At 45.6% G+C, this 10,727-nt stretch overlaps 1 protein-coding gene across 1 annotated transcript; it reads right to left on the bottom strand.

The window, feature by feature from the left end:
• Positions 1-6: 6 nt before the first annotated feature.
• Positions 7-9,697, bottom strand: LOC112079512 (integrin beta-4-like). The gene is made up of 8 exons (XM_070442352.1): positions 9,256-9,697; positions 4,023-4,105; positions 3,731-3,813; positions 3,547-3,642; positions 1,637-1,838; positions 1,471-1,534; positions 804-975; positions 7-454 (listed from the first exon to the last, which is right to left on the bottom strand). Exons 2-8 carry the CDS (start codon positions 4,096-4,098, stop codon positions 158-160), a joined length of 990 nt encoding a protein of 329 aa, XP_070298453.1. The 5' UTR covers positions 4,099-4,105; positions 9,256-9,697; the 3' UTR covers positions 7-157.
• Positions 9,698-10,727: the final 1,030 nt, after the last annotated feature.

Below are 10,727 nucleotides of genomic sequence, written 5' to 3'. Positions count from 1 at the left end.
AGGTTAGTAAGGTGGAGGGTTCAGGTTAGTAAGGTGGAGGGTTCAGGTTAGTAAGGTGGAGGGTTCAGGTTAGTATGGTGGAGGGTTCAGGTTAGCAAGGTGGAGGGTTCAGGTTAGTATGGTGGAGGGTTCAGGTTAGTAAGGTGCAGGGTTCAGGTTAGTAAGGTGAGTAGTAGCTCTGAGTTCTTACCTCATAGTAGGTGAAGGAGTGGTTTGTGACGGCAAAGATGGGGATGATGTTGTGTTTGCCCAGCAGGCGAACCAGGGTGGGCACTGAGGGGTAGTCCTGCCTGGTGTCCTCTGTGTATTTCCCATCGGGGTCCAGGTGGCACTGCTCGTCGTTGCGTGGCATGATGCCAGCCAGCACGTTGGCACCGTCACCCTCGTAGTGGAAGGCCGACTCGGTGGAGAAGACCAGGAGGTGGGTGGCATGGTCACGCCAGCCAATCTTTTCCTGGAGGGGAGAAAGGGTAGTGGGAGTGAGGAGAGGGGGAAAGAGGGAGAGAGGATAGGGGGAGAGAGGGTAGGGAGAGAGAGAGTGTAGGGGGAGAGAAAGAGAGAGATTGTAGGGGGAGAGAAAGAGAGAGAGTGTAGGGGGGAGAGGGTAGGGAGAAAGAGAGAGATGGAGAAGAAAGGAGGTAAGGAGAGTTATATTTAATTATATAGAGCCTTCTGAAGAATTTCACACAGTGGTGCATCACAGTTAACTTTACTAAAGCAAGCTTCAAATAATCAAACATCCCAAATGGTACACCAAAGATGGCTGCTTGTCCTTTCTAGTAAATCTAACTCTATAGTCCTACCCCGCAGACTGTAGCCTGCAGTATGGCGTCGAAGCCCCCCTCTGGAGCATCCAGGTTGCCTGAGATCCTCTCCTTCTGCAGCTTCTGGGTGAAGGACTGCAGGTCAGAGGTCAGAGTGATCACATTTCGGAACGAGAAGGGAGGGTCGCTGTTGGGCCACGGCTGGGCCAGTCTGGAGAGAAAGAGAGAAGGAGGGTTGGGACGAGGAAGAGAGGAGGGTAGAGGAAGGGAGAGGAGGAAAGAGGAACGGAGGCGCGTGGAGCGAGAAGAGAGAGAGGGAGGAGGAGAGGAGAGGGACGCGTGGAGAGAAAGGAGGAGAGGGAGGAGCGGGTGAGAGGACAGCGTAGGGAGAAGTTCCGGGAGCGCTGGCGAGAGGAAGAGGAAAGAGGATAGTGGGAAGGAGGAGGATGAGGAGGAGAGGGAAGGAGGAGAGAGAGAAGAAGAGGAGAGGGAGCACAGGGCGAGAGCGAAGAGGAGGAGAGGAAGGGGATAGAAGAGATAGAATGAGGACCATGATTATGATTAGTTGTAATAAATGCTGACCTTTTCCATACGGTATGATGGTTAACTTCTTGTCATGTGAGGTATATCTGTGTCTGTATGGAGAGATTCTAAAGTTAAAAAAGTTCTTCACTTGGTCGGGTCCATTCTGTCTGGGGCTCCACACCTTGTCCCACAAATTTGCCGAAACCGAATGGTGTAATCATCAGACAGCTTCCCCACCAAGTCAGCTATACCGAGAAACAGAACACATCCTCAAACCAACACTATCCCATACTACACTCAAGTCAATGGTTTTACAATTCCACTCATTGTTCCCCCCTCTAACTTACCCAGCTCAGCACCATCCTTTTGACTGTCCAAATCATCCTTCATGAGTTGGCAGAAAGTCCCATTAAGAATATAGAGGTCCAGAGGTCCTTTCCTGGTCAAACACCTCCATCTCAATCTCCCTCTCCTCCCCTGGCAGCAGATCATGGACATTATCCTGGGGGCTACCTGAGAGCGCTTCATCAACATGTCAATCTTCTGGTTCTGTAGAGAGATGGAGGGATGAGGGAGAGATGGAGGCATGGAGGGAGAGAGATGGAGGGATGGAGAGAGAGATAAGAGGATGGAGAGAGAGATAGAGGATGGAGGAGAGAGAATGGAGGGATGAGGGAGAGAGATGGAGGAGAGAGAGAGGGATGAGAGATAGAGGGATGGAGGAGAGAGATGGAGGGATGGAGGAAGAGAGATGGAGATGGAGAGAGAGATGAGGGAGAGAGAGAGGGATGGAGAGGAGAGAGATAGAGGGATGGAGGGAGAGATGGAGGAGAGAGAGAGGGATGGAGAGAGAGAGAGAGGGGAAGAAGAGAGAGTGAGGGAGAGGAGAGAGATAGAGGATGGAGGAGAGAAGATGGAGAGGGGAGAAATGAGGGATGGAGGAGAGAAATGAGGATGAGGAGGAGAGAGATGGAGGGATGGAGGGAGAGAGATGAGGCATGAGGGAGAGAGATGGAGGAAGAGATGGAGCATGGAGGGAGAGATGGAGGAGAGAGATAAGGCATGGAGGGAGAGAGATGGAGGGAGAGAGATGGAGAGAGATAGAGGATGAGGGAGAGAGATAGAGATAGAGGGATGGAGGGAGAGAGATGGAGGATGGAGGAGAGAAGGATGGAGGCATGGAGGAGAGAGTGAGGCATGAGGAGAGATGGAGGGATGGAGGGAGAGAGATGGAGGGATGTGAGGGAGAAGAGATGAGGATGGAGGAGAGAAGATGGAGGATGGAGGAAGAATGGAGGATGAGGAGAGAGAGATAGAGGGATGGAGAGAGAGAGATAGAGGATGGAGGAGAGAGAATGGAGGATGGGAGGAGAAGTAGTAGGATGAGAGAGAGAGGAGAGAAGGAGAGATGAGATGGAGAGAGATGGAGGATGGAGGAGAGAGATGGAGGATGAGGGAGAGAGATGGAGAGGATGGAGGGAGAGAGATGGAGGGATGGAGGGAGAGAGAGATGAGGAGGGATGGAGGGAGAGAGATGGAGGGATGGGGGGAGAGAGAATGGAGAGGATGGAGGAGAGGATGGAGGATGAGGGAGAGAGGAGGAGGATGGAGGGAGAAAGATGAGATGAGAGAGATGAGATGGAGGAGAGAGATGGAGGGATAGAGAAGAGAGGATGGAGGAAGAGAATGGAGGAGAGATGAGGATGGAGATGAGAGATGGAGGAGAGAGATGGAGAGGGAGGAGAGAGATGAGGATGAGGGAGGGAAGATGGGATGAGGAGGAAGATGGGAATGAGGAGAGAGATGGAGGAGAAGATGGAAGGATGGAGGATAGAGAGATGGAGGGATGGAGGGAGAGAGATAGAGGGATGGAGGGACCGAGATAGAGGGATGGAAAGAGAGAGATAGAGGGATGGAGGGAGAGAGATAGAGGGATGGAGGGAGAGAGATAGAGGGATGGAAAGAGAGAGATAGAGGGATGGAGGGGGCGAGATAGAGGAGTGGAGGGAGAGAGATGGAGGGATGGAGGGAGATGGAGGAAAGTGTGAGTCATGTCATGTATATAACATGGCAACATGGTAAACTTTAGGAGTGACCGGTGCTCCAACCTCAGCAAAAAGCTTGTGACTGTAACAACAGGAGGACGCTTGATGTCGACTGTACTGCAGCCAAGCGATGATGATATTACAGTGGTAACCAGATGAGGAGACTAATGAATCCATGCAGTAAGGATTACTGTGATGATGACAAAACTTACTCTCTCCATTGACACACTGCCTTCGGCCGTCACCGCGCCATTACAGCCGTGGTCTATGATGTTCTCCAGAAGGTCACAGCGGGGTCCTTCAAACATCTGTATGGTAACACAAACACACGGGTCACGTTTGTGTTTACCGCTAAAGCTATGCCTGAGGGCATCTTGAGTAGTAGTTTCTTCTCACCTCGTCTGGGCAGTAGGCACAGCCCTTCCCTGACTGGATACATGCTGAACAGGTGTTCGCCCTTGCAGCCAGACAGTGGTTTACTACAGGACAGAGAATCATCAGAAACATGAAGCTATTCGTTTTCTGTTCTCTTCCTTTTAGTATGACCATAGAATTCCAGTTTGGATTCTCAGTAAAGATGACTCAGCCACATAAACAAGATGGCGTCTATTGACATGTTAAAATATCCCAAGTCCACACTATAATAATACTATGTAAAAATCAATTGATTCATTAAAATGATTCTCACCTTTTTCAGCGTAGCTACTGACCGTGAGGACAGCAAGTACAACCCCCACCAAGAGATGTAACGTCCATCTCCCCATCTCCCCCCTGCAACACATACACAGGTCATGACCTTTCAACCTTCACCACGGGATAGATACACACATGACCAGGTGAGGTAGGAGTAGGTTAAAGTTTCCCCTTGATCGATGGTCAATCTTGTGTTTCCACTACGTTGGAGGGGTCAGGTGATCCTTGATCTGTGCGCCTTAAGCAACTTCTACTTGGAGAGGTCAGAGTATCATCAAGTTGACTCAGAGAGCCTCATCAATTAAAGAGAGTTTACTTTCAGCCTCCAGTATTGCCTCCTGTGCTGCGTTATCAGCCTCCTGCATTGTAATTTCCCCCCAGTGACCTCAGCACCTGGGTACTCCTCTACAGAAATATTATGGTGTTACCCAAACCACCTGGCTCTGTTCTCTCTGTGGCCTTCCCACAGACCTTACACTCCTACAGAACACAGAGACAGCAGATGGGTAAAGCACTGAAGTGTGACTGTGAGATACAGTGAGCTCCAAAAGTATTGGGACAGTGACATTAGTTTTTTGGGGCTCTGTATTCCAACACTTTGGATTTGAAATGATACAATGACTATGAGGTTAAAATTAGAGACTGTCAGCTTTAATTTGAGAGTATTTTTGTCCACATTGGGTGAACTGTTTAGAAATAACAGCACTTTTTGTATATAATCCCCCCATTTTAGGGAATCGAAAGTAAATGAGACATATTCACTTATATGTGTGTTAAAGTAGTCCGAAGTTTAGTGTTTGGTCCCATATTCCTAGAACACAATGATTACATCAAACTTGTGACTCTACAAAGTTGTTGGATGCATTTGCTGTTTGCTTTGGTTGTGTTTCAATACATTTTTTAATGGTAAATAATGTATTGGAGTCACTTATTGTAAATAAGAATAGAAAATGTTTTTAAACACTTCTACATTCATGTGGATGTAACCAGGATTACGGATAGTCCTGTGAATGAATTGTAAATAATAAATTAGACGCACAAATATCATACCCTCAAGACATGCTAACCTCTCAATATTACAATAACAGGGGAAGTTAGCATTTTTGGGGGGGAGGAAGGTTTATGATATTATGTGCGTCTAACTTTCTCACTCATCATTATTCACGATTCATTCAGGATGATCTGTAACCATGGTAGCATTAATGTAGAAGTGTTTAGAAACATTATATTCTGATTAACAATAAATGTAGAGTCACAAACCAAACTTGATGTAATCATTACGTGCTAGGAATATGGGATCAAATACAAAATTTTTACTACTTTAGTACACATTAGTGAATTTCTCCCAATACTTTTGGTCACTTAAATGGAGGGACTATGTACAAAAAGTGCTGTGATTTCCAAACGGGTTACCCGATATGATTGGAAATACCCTCAAATGAAAGCTGACACAGTTTGCACTTTAACCTCATAGTCATTTTATAATTTCAAATCCAAAGTGCTGGAGTACAGCGCCAACACAACTAAAAATGTGACACTGTCCCAATACTTTTGGAGCTCGCTGTACTTTGGGGGAATGTTCCTCCAGACATCAAGACAGATATTTTCTATGTAAATGTTGTGTGCAAAGAGCTGCAGTCTAATGTAGTACTATATATTTATATATATATATATCAGATTCATATTTCCCCATCGCACATCATCCTGTAATTGTTTATTTTATTCATACATCTCTACATTCATACGTTATAATGAAGCTATAGTGTTATAATGTAGTCTGTCGTGTTTAGCTTCAGTGTTCGTAGTGTACATACTGTATGTGGATTGTGTAAATTCTGCGACAAAACATATTGTCCATATATTCGTTTATTTGTCTGTCTATATTCTGTTTTCGGCAGCACCATTTAACCAGGTTAAATTCCCGTACATGCAAATGTATTTGGCAAATAAAATTTTAAGTAAATGCTGACCAGTGGAGGCTCCTCAGAGGAGGAAGGGGAGGACCATCCTCCCCAGTGAAATTCATTTAAAGAATATATATTGAAACATTTAAAAAGTTATCGTTTTTAGAGAAAACTATACTAAATATATTCATGTCACAAAATAATTGATTAATACACACTGTTTTGCAATGTATCTCTACAGTACCCTCAGCAGCACTCTGTAAGGTAGCACCATGGTATAGCTAGAGGAAAGCTAGCTTCTGTTCTCCTCTGGGTACATTGACTTCAATACCAAACCTAAGAGGCTCATGGTTCTCACCCCCCTTCCATAGACTTACACAGTAATTATGACAACTTCTGGAGGACGTCCTCAACCTATCAGAGCTCTTGAAGCATGAACTGACATGTTGTCCACCCAATCAAAGGATCAGAGAATGAATCTAGTACTGAAAGCATAAGCTACAGCTAGCTAGCACTGCAGTGCTTTAATGTGGTGAGTAGTTGACTCAAAGTGAGAGGAAAACCAATAGTTGAACAGTTTTGAAAATTAAAGAAAGCAAGAAAGAGATATATATTTTTTCACTTTTATTTACTTAGCATCGAATGCAGCGAGCTAGTTTAGCCTACTCAAACAAAGAGGGATGCTATGTTAGCTAGCTGGCTATGGCTATCCAACACTGGAACTCTTCCAAGTCAAGGTAAGCTTCTGGTCTGATTCATTTATTGCCACCAGGTCCTGCCGGTGTAACTGTTAAACTGCTTGCTGCTGACTGTATACTGTACTGCATGGTTTACTAACATGTTAGTTCTAGTAGCTATGCTGACTATGAAGTGACAACGATGTAGGCTGTGTGTAGCGGTTAGCGGTCATAATATGAAGGTTTGGCTTGGCAAGGTTTTTTCGCCTTGTCACAGACAGCTGATGTGTTATGCACTGAAGTCCACAAGGGAAGGGAAAAGGGGAAAGGAGGAGAGTGCGTAGATAGATGCGAGAAGGAATTATATGTACAACAAGTTGTTTGTATGTGGCTGCTATGAAAGTGAACTGTGTTTACGTGTGATCAGGGGTGTATTCATTGCACCAATTCTGTTGAAAAATATTTCTTAAAATGGAAGCAAACTAACAGAAACTCTTTTTGGCAACTGTTGGACTAATGATTACACCCTAGATCAACTAGATGCAGGCAAGACTGTGCAAGGCGGTATTGAATATGTCACGGTCTGTCACCTTGATTACTCAAAATTCTCTTGATCTGTGCACCTACGTTGTAAACTTTCATAAATAGGCTAGGTTGTAGCAACCTCATGATGGGTATAGGGAAAATCTGAGTATCATGTAGTAGCCTAATCCTATCAATGTTACATTGAACTGGGTGAATGGAATATAAATGACAGTCATCTAATATGCTGTAATAGAAATAAGGCCTATTTTCATTTAAAAAAGAATCATCCTCCCTCATCTTAAACGGCCCCCACCGCCACTGATGCTGACAGTTGGTGGTACAGGATATCCTCGTCATTGAGTCAGAGGAGGAAGAGGGTTTTATGGAGAATTATTATTATTCTTTTTTTTAAACGTATTTTGACCATTGGCTCACCCAACAGGAATTTCAGATCCCCAAAACAGAGCAGGACAACAGAGCAGGACAACAGAGCAGGACAACAGAGCAGGGCAGCAGAGCAGGACAACAGAGGAGGGCAGCAGAGCAGGACAACAGAGCAGGACAACAGAGCAGGGCAGCAGAGCAGGACAACAGAGCAGGACAACAGAGCAGAACAACAGAGCAGGACAACAGAGCAGGGCAGCAGAGCTGGACAACAGAGCAGGACAACAGAGCAGGACAACAGAGCAGAGCAGCAGAGCAGGACAGCAGAGTAGGACAACAGAGCAGGAAAAACACTTACTGTAGTATAGTACAGGTGCGTTTACCTATCACATTAATCACTGACTAGGTTGAGCCAGTTAAGAGAGAAAAACAGGACAAATGGTGTCTTCACTGTGAGAAGAAATATGAGACCCCTAAAGGTTGTATGTTAACTACTATAAAACACATCAAAGAAGAACATGTACAGTCAGACTTCTCATGGAGAAAGTTCAAATCCTAAGAGTTTGGAAAAACAAAGTTCTGCTTCAACTCACCGTTGGTCTAAATGACTAAATATCTGGATCGCAGGAAGTTGCGACTAACAGCTAATAGGATCCAAATAAACAACACAAGTGAAATACATCCGTATAAACATACAGATTCACGATGTAAAGACAGAAAGAAAGAGAGAGTCGTTGCTGGCTCAGTAGTCCCAGCTCAATAATCTGCCCGGCGACCAGGTGAACATTCCAACGGAGGGAGGGGACCTAGCCGTTATGACATCAATAGGGGTCGTCACTTCAGTGACAGGGGGCACAGCCGGGGAGACCTAGGTAAATCAACCCTCAACTATTCAGTCAGCCCCGTAGAAAAACAGATAATTACCACACCATCAATCCATCTAAGCACAGGCAGGTAAAGAGGAACAGCTGTCTCAGAGTGGAGAGATGTCCGTGACCTTTTGTCTGTCTGTGCTTTTTGATTCTGCTGCAATCAGAATGAGATTCCCTTGTGGTCTGGACTGTCCCAATGCACCTTGTCATTACCCTGTAAATCTAGTTGGCTGTGTCCATGTTACCAGAGCGGGAGGGGTAGGACTCTTAAATAAGAGTTGTTACCGTGCAAAGAGAAGAATGCTGTTATGCAACAACTCTTACAAACTATGGTTTGATAGCAATAAAAAACATGAAAGGATTTTGTATCAGTATAGGCCTTGAACTTCTATATGACTCTCTCCAAGAGCAGAAGCATCCTCTGTTGTTAAGTCCATTTCATCTGTAGAATTGAATTCTCATAACTGTTTTCATCTGTGTCACATTTTGGTCTTTATCCTTAGCATGTTATTAAGAGGAGCTAGACACCAACTCTAACTTACTTATTGACCCGAGTAGCTGACACGAATTCAAAACACTCAGGTCATAGACATTGTCAAGAGATATCCTTTAACTATGTTAGAAATGCACAGCTGTCTGCATGCTCGCTGCCCCGTGCCTCTTGCCGACTTCAATCTCAATAGGACTCACCTGAATAGGACTCACCGGAATAGAAAATGAATAGAATAAAAYTACTTTTGTAATATTCAAGTAGATAACTATTGTCTTAACCTTGCAGGCTGGAACAGAAGTGGTAGATCAGTGAAAACAATGAAAGAAATTAGTGAGTTTATAGCCTTGTTAAAGAGATTACTGATCAAACAAACCTCTTCCAGCTGCCTTGCCCAATCCAAGCCCAAAGGAAAGAAGAAACAAAATGTGAAAAGAGAATCGCTTAATCCTTTTGTTTTACTCTCCACTCGTCTGTAAGGTCAGTATCCACCGGTGTCTGGGGGGAAAACCCTCCTCTTCCAGCCTTGAAGTCCGAGTTCCACGTCTAAGAGAGTAATGACAGGGGAGAGAGACTCAACTCCTCTTTTTCATTCCTTCTTTCTTCTCCGCTCGTCTTCTATCCCCCTTGAACCTGGAGGCGAGGTGCGTGCCTGTGTGTACGCCTGACTGTCAGTCTTAATGACAGAGCGAGAGAGAGACGGGAAAGAGAACCAGCGAGTGAGTGTCCTGAGATTTGATCCCTCCTCTAACTTGCACCCACTCTCTCTCTCTCTCTCTCTCCAGTTTAGGTAAGTAACTAACAGTAAGGGTAACTCCCTCACCCTCTCTCGTCCCCTGGTGTTTAACGCTCAAAGTTCCACAACTCTGAGTGTGTTAGGCCCCCTCCCGGCTACATTCCTCCCAGGCTGGGCTTACCTGTGTGGGCTTGAGCCTGGGAGTGTCAGAGAACAGAACACTGCCTGGAGGTTACGTGAAACAGTCACACATACACAAAGACCTGGAGTTCTGTACTACAGTTTCACAACTCCAGTCCTCCAGTACCCCCAACAGTGGTTCCCAGCTCCAGTCCTCCAGTACCCCAACAGTGGTTCCCAGCTCCAGTCCTCCAGTACCCCCAACAGTGTTTATAACTCCAGTCCTCCAACAGTGTTTATAACTCCAGTCCTCTAGTACCCCCAACAGTTGTTAGCTCCAGTCCTCCAGTACCCCAACAGTGTTTAACTCCAGTCTCCAGTACCCCCAACAGTGTTTATAACTCCAGTCCTCCAGTACCCCCAACAGTGTGGTTTATAACTCCAGTCCTCCAGTACCCCAACAGTGTTTTATAACTCCAGTCCTCTAGTACCCCAACAGTGTTTATAACTCCAGTCCTCTAGTACCCCAACAGTGTTTAACTCCAGTCCCCAGTACCCCCAACAGGTGTTATAACTCCAGTCCTCCAGTACCCCCAACAGGGTTTATAACTCCAGTCCTCTAGTACCCCCAACAGTGTTTATAACTCCAGTCCTCCAGTACCCCCAACAGTGTTATTAACTCCAGTCCCTGTGTACCCCAACAGTGTTTATAACTCCAGTCCTCCAGTACCCCCAACAGTGTTTATAACTCCAGTCCTCTAGTACCCCCACAGTGTTTTATAACTCCAGTCCTCAGTACCCCCAACAGTGTTTATAACTCCAGTCCTCAGTACCCCAACAGTGTTTATAACTCCAGTCCTCAGTACCCCCAACAGTGTTTATAACTCCAGTCCTCCAGTACCCCCAACAGTGTTTATAACTCCAGTCTCTAGTACCCCCAAACAGTGTTTATACTCATTGTCCTCCAGTACCCCCACCAGATTCTCTCTCTT

Source organism: Salvelinus sp. IW2-2015, unplaced genomic scaffold, assembly GCF_002910315.2.
Source record: "Salvelinus sp. IW2-2015 unplaced genomic scaffold, ASM291031v2 Un_scaffold8295, whole genome shotgun sequence".
Taxonomy (NCBI): Eukaryota; Metazoa; Chordata; class Actinopteri; order Salmoniformes; family Salmonidae; genus Salvelinus; species Salvelinus sp. IW2-2015.
The sequence above is the reverse complement of the archived record's forward strand: the minus strand, read 5'-3'. Positions and strand labels throughout refer to the sequence as shown.

Bases quoted from the DNA above. Each gene is read 5' to 3' on its own strand.
- LOC112079512 (XM_070442352.1), bottom strand. From the start codon at position 4,098: ATGGGGAGATGGACGTTACATCTCTTGGTGGGGGTTGTACTTGCTGTC. The intron at 1,839-3,546 runs GTAAGTTTTGTC...ATCTCTCTACAG, and splicing joins GCAGTGTGTCAATGGAGAGA to AACCAGAAGATTGACATGTT. The intron at 976-1,470 runs GTGTGGAGCCCC...CTTTCTCTCCAG, and splicing joins CGGCAAATTTGTGGGACAAG to ACTGGCCCAGCCGTGGCCCA.